At 36.0% G+C, this 14,849-nt stretch overlaps 1 protein-coding gene across 1 annotated transcript in view; it reads right to left on the bottom strand.

The window, feature by feature from the left end:
* Positions 1-3,645: 3,645 nt before the first annotated feature.
* LOC106884391 (polypeptide N-acetylgalactosaminyltransferase 13) overlaps positions 3,646-14,849 on the bottom strand; it is a 92,990-nt gene continuing 81,786 nt past the window's right edge. Inside the window, exons 7-10 of the mRNA XM_052970905.1 lie at positions 13,104-13,238; positions 10,827-10,934; positions 4,395-4,526; positions 3,646-4,292 (exon numbers count right to left, since the gene is read on the bottom strand). Coding sequence (XP_052826865.1) covers positions 4,161-4,292; positions 4,395-4,526; positions 10,827-10,934; positions 13,104-13,238 — 507 coding nt within the window. The 3' untranslated portion in view covers positions 3,646-4,160. The remainder of the gene's footprint in view (positions 4,293-4,394; positions 4,527-10,826; positions 10,935-13,103; positions 13,239-14,849) is intronic.

The raw sequence follows: 14,849 nt of genomic DNA, 5'->3' as shown, positions 1-14,849 counted from the left end.
AATACGATATACACCGTTACAGCGCTAATTGTTTTCAACTGAATAGACGTCAGTGATTAGTAGAAATTATCGAAATAGGACAATTTTTTACATGAAATAAATTCGAATACAAAAATTTTTTTGTGTTCTATAACACAAAATAGATAAGTATACGAAGTTTGAAAGTCTTTCGGTACCAAAAACACTACATAAAACATAAATGAAAACTGGTGCCCCCGTTTTGAAATAGATCCGAATGTGACATATAAAACATCCTTTACACTTTGTGTTGTTGAGAAAGGTTTATATTTTCAAAGTTATTTTGTGTTAAAGTAGTCGTATTTCGGTAATTTCAACCAATTAATGACGCGTATTCAGCTGAATAAGATTACTGCCATTGTTTGTCAACAACTATCGGCAGTGTATATTTCGTTTGTCACTGTTATTTATGACATCGTTCATGCATTTGGACTGGTTTTAGCGTTAGGGTTTTAGGGTTAGGGTTTCAGGGTTAGGGTTTTAGGGTTACTTGTGGAAGTGCCACATAAAGTGCCCGTGTAGTTCCATGTAAAAGTGCCTGTGTGGTTGGCATTAGGAAGGGCATCCAGCTGGAAAAACCATACCAAATCAGACCGGAGTCTGGTGCAGTTCCCCAGCTTGCCAGCTTTGGTCCAACCCATGCTAGCATGGACAATGGAAGTTAAGCAATTATGATGATGATACTAGCGTGGAAGGCGGACATTAAACGATGATGATGATGATTATATATAGGCGCAAGAGTGGCTGTGTGGTAAGTAGCTTGCTTACCAACCACATGGCACCTTGGGCAAGTGTCTTCTACTATAGCCTCGGGCCGACCAAAGCCTTGCGAGTGGATTTGGTAGACGGAAACTGAAAGAAGCCCGTTGTGTATATGTATATATATATATATATATGTGTGTGTTTGTGTTTGTCCCCCCAATATCGCTTGACAACCGGTGCTGGTGTGTTTACATCCCCGTAGCTTAGCGGTTCGGCAAAAGAGAACGACAGAATAAGTACTAGGCTTACAAAGAATAAGTCCTGGGGTTGATTTGCTCGATTAAAGGCAGTGCTCCAGCATAGCCGCAGTCAAATGACTGAAACAAGTAGAAGAGTATATATATCCCTTTTCCCCCTCCCTCTTATCTCTCAGTCTCTTTTGCTCTCCTTCCTCACCTCCCTTGTACCATGTTTCTGTCTCTCTCTCCTTCCCTCACATGCTGTGATCCTCCTCTCATTATTTGATCCCTCTGATTTCTTTACCCTCTCTCCTATTCCTTAGTCCCTCTGCCTTCTTCAACTCCTCCCCTCCTCTACCACATGATTGCTGTCCAGTTTATGCATTGTCCTTCTTTTTCAGTTGACCACCTTTGAGATCAGTCACATCTTTTCTATTCTGTCTCGCCACCTGGCCAGTCAAGATTTTTCCATTTCCTTTTTCCTTGTGCTAGCTTACTATACTCTGTTTTGATTTATTTTTTATTTGTTGTATAGCTGAAAGGTTTTTGTCCATTGTATGTGTGTAGTTCTGTTTCTTATGATACGTTTGTCTCTTTCTGTTTGTTATTTCCTTGTGTTTGTATATGTACATTCGTTTGCCTTGCTCAGGGACTTGGTGCCTTCAGCTTAGGCCCTTGGCCCAGCTGGTTTCGAGTGGTGTCAGAGAGGGTTGGGCAGGGCTACATGGGTATTCGGGACTCCGACTGAGGGGGTGGTTGGCTGTGGATGGTCTGTGTATCTTATTTTGTTCTGTTTGCTGTTGTTGTGTTATTGTCCTTTTCCTCCTTCTTGTGTTTTGGCGGTTTCCGTTGTTTGTTTTTTGGCTTTGATTTATATATATAAGGCAAAGTATAGACAATATTGTAGTGAATTCGACTTACAGCTGTTTCCGACAGTTATTATAGGTTTGTTCATTGATCAGCTTACTCAATCAGTCCACTGATTGGTTGAGAAAAATTGAACGACCTTAAAGAACTAATGCTATCTTTATCAGAGTCATACATATATATGTAACTTACACTAAAAATGCTTCACTGGTCAAAGAATCCTATGCTTCAGTAACCACTTTTTTTAAGAAAAATGGTGTCATAATATCAGAATCAAAAAATAGAGGCAGCATCTTCATTTTTCTGACAATGAAACTTATGATCCTGAAATTCACCCTCATCCTAAACTAAAATAAGATACATGATGTCTTCTGTCCTTTTTTCAGAGTTCATACATTCCAAAAAGAGATAGCATTAACAAAAGCCATATATTGTATAAGAGTAGTCTTGTGTGTATTTAGTACATTCCTCTGAAACAGTACATCTAGGATGAAATATTTTATGTTGCATGAATCTGAATCAGAGTATGCTTGAGTAGTCATTGTACACAGGAAAAAGAACAAAGCTTGATGAGGAATTTAGTGACCTCCCAATGCTCTCATTCATGAAACCTTTGCTACAACAAAGCTACTGCCTAAGTATTAATCACTCTTATACTAGTCCTCAACTAGCTGATATACTCGTCCAGCATTATATTGATGTGTAAGGCACTGTGCACCAAAATAAGTAGTACATGAACTTCTGAAGAAAGAAAAAACTGAAAAGGTGTGAAATTTGTGTCTTTCAGAGAGGGAAGGCCTTGACCCTAAAATAGAAAAAAAAAAATGTGCGCCTGATGTCTATACTCCACAGTCCAATCATGAAGAAAGTAATGAAGTCTATACACTTGATTCCCTGGATGCTAACTGCTTCAGTATGATGGGAAATACCAGTATGGAGTGGGATAAGGTAGGAGATATAGGAGTGGTTCAAGGAAACAGAAATGTACTAGGTGTGGGAGCAATATAGTAGGTGAGTGGATCATGATGGTAGATATGAGAAGGCATTGAGAATGACAGCAGATAACAGGTGTTTAGAATGGGGTATAACAGAGGGAAGAGAGAACAGTGGCTGAAGGCACAGAAAGGAGGTGGGGTGATTGGTTGAAATGGTGGGCTCAGGAATGTAGGAGACTCTTAGGGAGGGGATGGGATGTAATGTGTGCTGCTTCTGCTCTCAGGTGAGTACAACAACCAATTAGTACCAAAGTAGAACAAGCATAACTGAGTGATTTTAGGTTATTATTTTTGCTGTAATGGACAGGTCTTCTTGAGCACAGCAAAATGACAATCATCTCAGTCCCTTGTCACCTTTTCTGTAAGGCTCAACAACTTGAGATCAGCCTTCAAAATTTCATGAATTCCATCCACTTTAAGCCATTGACACTTCTTTATGCAACCATCTTCATTCACATACATCATCTGACCAAACCAGTGCAGTCTTCTCTCTTGCATGCTACATATAATTCCTCTTATGCCTAACTTTTCTTTCAATACATTTGCACTTTGCTGTACATGCACACTATGGACTTCTTCCAGTTTTCATCTACTAAATCTACTTGTAAGTCTTTGGTCTTAAATTCAACCACAAAACTATTATTTACATCATCAATGGCAATGCTATCAATTAGAAAAGAAAGGAAAACCCAATTACTTTTAGTAATTTAAGATGATTTAAATTAAGATATATTTTGAAAAAGCAAAGCAGTAAGATGGTAATTCTGAGGCAATCTTGAATTGTTTGAAAAATTAGATATATATCATTGCTATTAAGGCACTAATTTAATGAAAAAGGATGGAAATGTTTTATTTGTGAAATCAGTTCAAAACAAAAACGAAATGTGTATGTATGACTGAAAGAGAGCGATTATAATTTACTGTAGGTTCACCATAATAAGGATTTAAGCAATACCACATGTTCCATTATAATTATTGTTGTTGTTGTTCTTATTATTATTATCATTAAAGATGTAAAGAATGAATGTGAAAATTAAAAAAAACTAATATTATCAATAATACTTCATAATATTAGTGTATTAATAATAATCTTCATAATATTAGTGTATTAATAATAATCTTCATAATATTAGTGTATTAATAATAATCTTCATAATATTAGTGTATTAATAATAATCTTCATAGAATGTTAGGAATATACCATTCAATTTGATCTCCATCCAGAGAATAACTTATACATTTCCTCCTTTGAATAACCCATAGAAGAAAAATCTTGTGTTAGCTTAGGTTTTTTTTTTTCTTCTTAAATAATAAATTTGTAATAATTTTGTTTCTCACTTCAAGTAAGATAATGTTCAAAAGTCCACTTTTGGCTATCTGTTTCAGAGCACTGTTTTGTAGAAACAGATTCTCCATGTTTTGTACTGTGAAGACATGCTCCAGTCGTTACATGAACCAATGTTCCATTATTCTGTAAAATTCAAAAAGAAAAAATATTTTGTTTTACTTCATAAACTAAAAGACAATATATCACATTTCGTCATATTTCTTAGAAATGTATTATTAAATATACCTTAAAGTATTTCCATTCTTGAACTTTTTTCTCACCATCACACAATTGCAGGGTAGGCTTATCTCCAGTCTGGAGAATTTGAAGACAACCATTCTCCCTCCGAAGTTCATTTTTTAAACTTAAAGAGAAAATCTACAAAAAGAATATTAAGAAGAAATATGAAATGAAAACCAATTTATAAGCAATGTTTGCAGCAATTGGCCCATCCATACATGTTATATATAACAAATAACAAGTTCAGCTGACATGAGTTAAATATAAAAACAACAAGTTTAACAAAATATAATATGTTTTTTGTTCAAAGTCACTTCAAAAGCAAGAAAATTGTAGCAAAGCTGCATGACAGTGGTGTCAGACATAGCATGCAGACCATCATACAACTTGTTTGACATTGAGTTTTTATTCTTCTCTTCCATTTAATGAATTCAGTGTGCACATATCTACAAGCAAGCATACTTCTAGTATAAACATATAGACATATCTATATATGCAGTGCTTGCTACTGCTAGATATCTCTAACAATCTATCTAACTATCCATCAATCAATCTATTTACTTGTCTTGATCTATCAATCAATTCAATAGTAGTCTAAACATTTACCTATCTGACTATTAATCTGACTATCTGTCTGATTAGCAATCTGCTTGTCTGTCTATCTATCTATCAACCTATCTATGTAACTACCTAGCAAACAATCTGTTATCTATGTATCAAACTAACTATTCATTAGTCTGTCAGTCAACCTATCTATCTGTCTATCAGCCTGAATAACTACCTACCTAATATTCCTCCATATCACAAAATACCTATTGATCCATTGAACAATTTATTTTTCTGTCAGTTTGTCAATTCATCTGTTTATCTCTCTATCAATCTATATCTACCACATCAAAGACTTATGAAAGGCCACTGTCCTGCTTATCTGATTGAACAATCAATCCCCATAGATATCCAAGACTGCAACCAGAAAAGGCCACCCAACTGATTGGCATAAAGTCATTCACAAGATACATGCCTGTCTCTGTTCCATTGATTCACTTGTTTTCTGTCTCTGCCTTTTCCACTGTTAATGTAACGGCTCCTTCTCTGACCCACTCATCACTCCTCCTTTTCACAAAATTTGTTGAGCTTCTTCTCCGTCTCCTGCACTAATCTCAATGTCCAGTCCTTCCTTCCCAGAATGTTGATCCTCTAGAATTCCCTTTTGATCGTGAGGAACATTAATGGAATGACTTTCACTGGTCTACGAAGGTCTACAAAGGCTATGGGTATTACCCATTCCTCAAGGCAAAGACAGTTAAAACATGCATACTGAGCTGTCTGTCAGTTGCCTGTTAGCATCTGTCTAAACCCAATTTAAGTGATGGATAATACATCTAATTCATTGAGCTTATTAAGGTGGAAGACAGTGATAGCTGTGGTCACAATGGTGAGGATGGCAGTGTATTAATGGTGAAGATGACAGTGTATTGGTGGTGAAAATACAAACCATTATAAGTATAGCAAGATATATGGAGGTGGTTGTGATGATAATGGTGCTAATAGAGATGGACATGACAAATAAAGGTAATGATGACAGTTGTAATGAATGCTCCCCAACTTGTAAGAGGTATATAAAAGTAAATTATATATAAATACAGATGCATATATATATACACACAAAATTGGCATATATTTCAGAATTTCATTTTCAACTTGAACCTATTTTACATATGCTAATTTGGACACATTCACAAAACTATGGATATTCTTTTAAATGAATAGTGGCAACTAACTATAAATTCCTGTCTCCCCACTTCAATTTCTTTATTTACTTCACATGTGTTCATATATGAGGTAATTAAAGGTCTAATATATCTATATTGGTTTTTCTTTTTTTGTTTTCTTGATTTATGTTATAGTCCTATTCTCCTTGTTTGCTAGTGTTTAATGATTTGAATTAAATTACAGATATATTTTCCTACTTTCAAACACAGTGCCATGTATCCAAAATATTCGATGCTGCTCATCCATTTAATATAAAACATTTGAAAATTACTTTTTACTTTTATTTATGTTAAGTAAAGCTGTTGCTTAGCTTTTCATCTGAACTTAAAGATAAAACTTCTTTTCAAGACATTTGTTTCTAAATATATTTTTTATCAATGTAACATTCAGCAATCAATTGTTTAGTCTTATGAACTATACAAGTGTTCTTGTATTTTACTGTCATTGTCATTTTTATTATCATTGATCATTTTTCCATTTCTATAAAACTGCAGCAAATGCAAAGAGATTTTCTTTGTCTAAATTGTAGTTGATAATTTATGAACTGCATATTGAACAATTTATCAAGTTTAGTTAATCAACTGTTCCACAAAACACTGATGACACTTATTGAAGAGGAAAAACATGAAACCAATACCTATAGGGTTTGAAACAATGTATTTGTTGTTTTTGTGTTGTGTCACAAAAAATTATTACTAGTGAAAGACAAGGTATATCTTTAATAAATTACCCCTTATATTTGATTTTGGTTTCTAGTTTGGATTTCTCTATTTCACCTCCTTGGGAGAAAACACACATTAAGGTATTGTTACCTCCGCCAAGAAAAGAGGTTATGTTTTCATTGGCGTTGGTTTGTCCGTCTGTCCATCTGTGTGCAAAATAACTCAAAAAGCTGTGAATGGTATTTGATGAAACTTACAGGAAAAGGTTGGTAATGACACAAGGAACAGATGATGAAATTTTGGTAGTGATCTGGGATTTTTATGGATTCTTGAAGGATTTTTCATTTGTTGTATCTACTTTACATGAAGTATTGTTACATTCTTTGATTATCTCCCTTGAAAACACATCGTTTTCAAGTAATCTATGATGACATTGCTGATTTCAAAGTTTATTTTCGTTTCTCTATTTGTAATTTTACTCGTGTGTCTATCTTAAAATGAACTGCTTGGCAGAGGTCTGCAGAGGATGACATGACAAGCCTTGACTATTGGGATCGACTCAAACAGCTCAGGCTTTTCTCCTTCCACCACCGCTATGAGCTCTATATCATCTGTATGATGTGGAAAATATTCTATCAACATTGCCTATCTTTAAAATTCGTCTGAGGCTTGGCCCCCGTGCCATCCATCCACTACAGAAATGTTTGTGTCATATCACAACACTATGACAGAACTATTTCACCTCAATTGGCCCTGCTCTCTTCAACATTGTGCCATACACACATAAGAGAGGAAAGTGACTTCACGACATTCAAATGATCCCAAGATGATTACCCCCAACAAATACCAGATAAACCACCCACACCCAGATATGTCTCTGAAAACAATAACCCTCTGCTTGAATGGGCTACAGTTCCCCAGAGCTGACTGTGTATCTCTTCCAGGTGGTTGCTATTAAATTAGACATGGCCTGAGTCAACTTACCTAAGTAATCTAATCTATGCTATAACCTTTTAATCAAAGCATGACAACGTGGGTAGAGGCTGATATTTTAACATTTCTGATGGTCTTAAGTAGAAAAAAAATTATTAAAGATTTATATAGAACTACATTCAGAGTATGTCTATAATCTATTGTGTTTAGACCTGGTTTCTATCCTCACACTGTTCCGTTTTGTAGATGCAATTTTTTTTTTAATAAAGCACTCCGAAATTAGAAAAATCAAAAATCTGCAACAATCTCAGTCCCATGAGTATCGGATAATGGATTTTCAACTGTGTAAAGAAACTGATTGTGGTGATCGTAGTTTTGACGGTGATTGTGGTGAAAGCAGAGACAGTGTTGATGATGACGATGGTCGAGGTTATGTTTTTGCTGGCATTGGTTTGAGAAATTGGGCAATTTTCAGCATGCGTGTATATGGGTGGCGATGAGCTGCTTGGCGGAGGTCTGCACTCTCCGAGTGCTTTTCTAGTTAGCATTATTATCACAGTTTTGAAAGGTAATAAAATCAACCCAAATTGTACTCCATCAATGATAAGATAGGGAGGTGGGCTGAAAAGTTCATAGGCTGACTATGAATGAGTAATGCTAGAGCTGTGAAATTTTACCTGCATTGATTTCAACTCTTATTAATAACTGTATTAATTCTTTCCAGGTAAATTGACATCTGATTGTTCAAAGAAGACTTTAAAAGTAACTAGTAGCAACTTCTCTTGAAAACTGACAAAATTTGGTATTGTGATGTTATCAATTACCTGTAGAGAAGGGTTTGGCTCCCAAAGACATTTATGCTGACATGGTTGCTCCATTAGGGGATGATGTTCCAGTTTTATCAACAGTGCAAAAGTGGGCAGCTGAATTTAGGAAGGGAGTGGGAGCATCTTGAAGACAACCCAAGGTCTGGACATCTTGCAACTGCTACCACTGAGGAAAACATAGATCATGTTCACATGGTGATGGATGACAGGTGACTTACTATAAATCAAATAGCCAATGGCTATTTGATTTATAGTGAAAGAGTTGAGAATATTCTGCACAATGAATTTGGCATAATGAATGTTTCTGCTTGGTGCCAAGTCTTCTGACATCTGATCAAAAGCACACCAGGCTGATCACACCACGGGAAAAATCTGATGTATGTTGCCTAACCCAAGATCAGTGTTGGATTCATCACTTGGAGCTAGAGACAAAGAGACAATCCATGCGGTAGAAACATCCCTCCTGACCTGCTCCAAAGAATGCCAAGATTCTTTCATCTGCAGGGAAGGTGATGGGCACAATATTTTGGCACACAAAAGCATTGTGTTTATTGACTATCTTCAAGAGGGCCACACAATCAATGGAGAGTACAGTGCCAACTTGCTGAGGCAGTTATGAAAGGCTATAAAGACCAAACGCTCAGGAAAACTGATAAAAGGAGACTAAAAGTGTCTTGTTTTATCAGGATAACGCTCCAGCATACAGGTCCTTAATTTCAATGCTTTGTGTGCATGATTGTGGCTTTGAACTGATTCATCACTCTCCTGATTTTGCCCCATCTGACTATCACCTGTTCCCTACGATGAAAATACATTTGGCTCGGAACCAGTAGCACAGTGATGATGATGTCACATTTGCTTCTGATGACCTTTTTTACAAACAGGATGAAAGCTTCTTCATTAATGAGATCCAAGCACTGCAATACTGATGGAAGAAGTGAGTGGACTGCAAGGGGTACTATATTGAAAAATAAACCTCATTTGGTCACATTTCATGAGAGTATCTTGGTTGGTCAATGAACTTTTCAGCTGACCCTCATACTTTACTTCAAAAACCTAGTCTAGCTAACTGTATGCAGAAAACAAAATGGCTCACTAGAGTTGGCAGAAAAACTAAAATTAATGAGTGTTTTGTTAAATTCAGGTCTATGTGCAAACTTATTTTCAATTCTATAACTTCTACTCCAAAAATAAAATGTCTAAAGACTCACTGTTTCCTTTCTCTTGAGGATTCAATGTTATTGTTATAAATCATGGAAACCATTGCACAATGAAGCAGATTCTTAGAGCAAATGTTGCTGCTTAGAACAGATGCCTAATCAAAAGTATTCTATACTTAACCATCCTAACTTTAGTTGGACAGTATTGTTCTAGGAGCACATTATTCTGCCTGCCCTTCCCTATATTAAGAGAGTAGTGTGTAATATAAGGGAGAGTTAGCTGCTATTTCTCACAGCAGATTAATCATGTAGAAGATTTATTATTGGTTTTGGGTGCTTTGTGAGTCTTAGCTTGATACCTCAAGGTTTTGAGTACAGTTGACTTTGCATCTGCTGCCTCTAGAATTTGTAGAAGGTGACTGGATGCGGCTGGCTTCATATCTCAACCTGAGCCAGCAAGTCTTGATCATGGGGATGGTAAGTGCCCCAATGGAATAATTCTCTTCCCATTCAAGTGGGGGTAGATCTCTAGTCCGGGACGTAACATGCAGCATCATGTTCTTTGGCTCCAACTTTGCTGCATCAGCTGCAAATCCAGATATCACCACCTATAACATGGAGGAGAAAAAGTCCATAAATACAGGGGCCTGACCAGTTACCGCTGTGACATCAGGTGTTCTCAGACCCTGTGCTACTGACTTCCTCCGCAAAATAGGGATAACAGCAGCCCATTGGTAAAAATGAGCCCTACAAAGTGGAGTGGCTGCTGCAGTGAGTGTCACTGGCCATACTCCATGGCAATGCCACCACAGTCATTACTGCATGGCACAGCTGAGCACACCAGTTGTACTGGGATATATAGCCCATCAGCCCCTTCCTCTCCATTTTCTTCTGCTTTACCACCCCTCTTTTTTCTTTTCTTTCTTTTCCTTACTTATCTCTCATTTTTCTTGTTTCTTTGTATTTAAATTTGAATAAAATTTATTGATTAAAACAATATCATTAAAATATTGGGTTCAACTTAATTGGAAAGAATTTACATCTGTAAAAAAAAAAATATATATATATATATAAAATCTTCACCTGACTTGTACTGATACCATTCTGACATGAGAAAACAGCTACATTGATATCAACATTTTCATTTTGACCAAGTGTGTCAAGGCATAAGTTAGAAGCTGGGTTACGAACCTAAAATAATAATAAAAAAGTGGGTCAGTTTTTCCAAAATTCTTTAAGATTGATAGAATAAAAGATAACTAAGGCAACAATAATAATGCATTTTAGAAGAGAAATATAATCTATACGACAGGCTGAAAAATAATTTGATTAACAAGGAATGAGGTGCATTCAAAAAGTATCTGATTTTATTTTTTCTCCACCAAAATTAATGCCACATGGGCAAAATCCTTTGGGCAGGAAGTAATGTCACCCTTCCTGCACATGCATCAAAATTTTCATGTCAATAGGCTACATCAGTTCCCAGCTGTTACATTTAGAGTACAACTATGTAGTGGATGGTCATTCAGATTCTCATTTTTATCAAATGCATTGAGCAGAGATATTGCATCAAGTTTTGTCAAAAGCTTTGTGATACTCAAGCTCAAACCATCCAGAAGATTCAACAAGTGATGATACCATGAGTATGACACCAGGACAAAATTTGTATCAAGAAGTGGTACAACTGCTTCAAACATGGCAAACATGGCTCTCAGTGGAGAGTGAGGCACATTCAAGAAGGCCATCCACAAACCAAAATGAAAAGCCGGTTGAGATGGTTTGGTGAATAGTCATTGAAGACCATCATGTAACACACCAAGAAATTGTTCATGAAGTGGGAATAAGCATAGGATCAGTGCATTCTATATTAATGGAGGATTTGTGCATCCAGAGAATGTCGGCAAAATTTGTTCCCAAGTACTGGCAGAGCAGCAGAAGCTCAGGACATGCTAGAGTGTGTAAACCATGACCACACATCATTAGTTTTGACAGGCAAAAATAAAATTAGATACTTTTTGAATGCACCTCTTATAGTAGTACCCATGTCTAAAAATGTAGTGTTTTCAAATATATAAATACATACACACATATATTATTTAATAAAAGTTTGACTCAGCTTTGTATGATTTAAAGTTTTGTAGGTTCATTGAGCCTACCTCATTAGATATCTAGAGAAGAGTAATGGGATTGGAAACAAAGACAGTCTCGAGACATTAGATGTATTGATCAGCTCAGGTCACATGGTGGTATTGCTGTGAAAGCAACATCAATTCTAAAAACTGATTAGTCCTTGTTTTTAGATCGTTCTCTTTTTGATAACAATTTTTATTCCTTATATTGCTTGTTAATCTTTACCTAGATTGAATTCATACCTAGATTAATCACTGCATTTCTTTTGAACACTAGGCAATGATTTTGTTTTGAGATATATTTTGTAGTTGTTTTTCAACTTCTGCATATAACCTTATTTTAGTTTACTTGAATGGATTTTTCCAAACAATATTCTTTTCAAAATCATTTTTCATCACATATATGAAATTGATTGTCACTTTTCTCCCATCTTAGCAGTAAAATAGTTTCCTCATTTTCAGATTTTCTTTCTATACTTCACACATATATATAAAAAGTACTGCTTTATTCTCAAAGAGTATGCATTTCCTTAGCAGTTTTATACTGGTTGCTCTTAATATAAGTAGTTCTATGTTCATTGTCAATTTGTCTGGAGTTATTTTTTCTCATTGTTGTTTTAGCTTTAGCTGCATATGTGTGTCATTGTGTATGTGTGCACATTTATCATCATTTTAATACCCACTTTTTCCATGTTTGCATGGGTTGGACTGAATTTTGTTGAGGCAGATTGTTTCTATAGCTAGATGCCCTTCATGTAGTTAACCTTTACCTGTTTCCATGTAAGGTAATATTTCTCCATGACTAGATATGCTTTCATAAAAGATTGGAAATAAAGGATACCACTTGCATGATAGTGACACTTGTTTACAAGTATCATGTGATATGAAGGCAAAGAGATAGTAAAACACACATATATACATATGCATATATATGTAATGGGCTTCTTTTAGTTTCCACCTACCAAATCCATTCACAAGGCTTCGGTCAGTCTGGAACTATGCTATTGGGAAGCAATCTTCTTACTACACAGCCACATCTGTGCCTACAGCAAACACAGAAACCTTTGTCAAAGGTTACCTTTGGCATAGAAAGCTTGAAGCAAACTTAATGCAGACAGAGGTGGGAGAGCAATATGATTGGAAGAAAGTAAAAAATGAAAGGTACAGAGAGAATTTTGGAGGAAATATCAGAATGCTGAAATAAATCAATAAAATATAAATTTGAACTTACCATACCCCAAGCATAAACATTTTCATCAGGAATGAATTTTGTAGGATATACATTCTCTAAATACCATTTAAAACTTTTGCATTTTAAATTTTGTCTCAGTGCTTTACGTTCTGACAGATCACCACAGTCTTTTCCCTGGAAAAAGAATTGTAAAAAATTGTTGACAAATAATGTATATCAATGTTGTTATTTACCCACAGGCATATGGCATAGTGGTTAAGAGCACGGGCTAGTAACCCCAAGATTCTGAGTTCAATTCCAGGCAGTGACCTGAATAATAATAATAATAACATTGAAAAATACCATTAGGAATGAGAACCCAGGTTTAAAATTACTTCAAGACACCTGTTGACGGCTGGAGGGTATATCAGCCAAAACGTTGTGTGAACAACAGACACGATGAGGACAAATATCTGTCTAATGTAAATAATGTAAATAATGTACATAATTCTTCATCTCTTAAATATAGATCTGTATTGTTGTTATTTGTCAGCAGATTGGTATTAAATGAGATGACTTATGATGAGGGCTGTCCAGGAATAAAAAGACTTTCTTAGATTTTCTTAGACTATATTATTCAGTGTGTTGTTTGCATTTTAAGATATACATATATAAATATTTAAATAAATGTACAGGCATACATATATAAGCAAATACTTAAATATTTAGACACACACATATAGACACATGTGTGCGTGCGTGTATGTGTGTATATATGACCATTGTTTAACATCTGTTTTCTATGCTAGCATGGATAGTTTGAAATGGAACTGGCCAGCTGGGAGCTCTCTAGATGGATGACCTTCCTAGCACCAAATACTTAATATAGTAGCTGGATGCATTTTACGTGCTATCAGCACAGGTGCATCTATGCAGCACTGGCATGGGTGCATTTTATGAGGCACTGGCACCTGAAAGGACAAACTTGTATGGAAGACAGCGATTTCACTTAGCTTGACATGTTTAATCAAGTACAGCAAATCACCACATCTCCCAGTCCCTTGTCATTAACTCAGTGAGGCCCAGCATCCGAAGATCCTTTCTCACCACTTCCCACATCTTCCTGGGTCTACCTCTTCCACACGTAGCCTTCATGATTAGAGCTTGACACTTCTTTACACAGCTGTCCTCATCCATATGCATCACATGACTAAACCAACAGTCTTCTCTCTTGCACACAACATATGATGCCTCTTATACCTACTTTTCCTCTTAAATCATTTACAGTCTGTCGCGCATACACACTGACATTACCCATCCAGTGAAGTACACTAGCTTCATTTCTTTCAAACCTTTGCATGTCCTCTGTAGTCAAAGTCCATATTTTACTGCCATGTAACATAGCTGTATGTATACAGGCGTCATACATTCTGCCTTTCACTGTGAGGGAGAGGCCCTTACTTATCAACAAAGATAGAAGCTCTCTGAATTTTGCCCAGCTTGCTCTTATTCTTGCAACTACACTTTCAGAACTTCCTCCACCACTGCTAACTTGGTCTCTTAGGTAATAGAAGGTGCCTATTACTTCTAATGGTTCCCCTGATCATTCGAGGGAGTCTATTGTTGGTGCATTTTTAGTGCTTATTGTATCCACACATTTTCCACACACAAAGACAATTTTCTCTGCTACACCTCTTTTGTGTTCAAAGCTTGCAATGGGTACAACATATGGTGTGTGTGTGTGTGTGTGTGTGTGTGTGTGTGTGTGTGTATATATATATATATATATATATATATATATATATA

The sequence above is a fragment of the Octopus bimaculoides genome, chromosome 9 (genome assembly GCF_001194135.2).
Source record: "Octopus bimaculoides isolate UCB-OBI-ISO-001 chromosome 9, ASM119413v2, whole genome shotgun sequence".
Lineage (NCBI taxonomy): Eukaryota > Metazoa > Mollusca > Cephalopoda > Octopoda > Octopodidae > Octopus > Octopus bimaculoides.
Note: the sequence above shows the minus strand (reverse complement) of the source record. Positions and strands in the feature narration are given on the sequence as shown.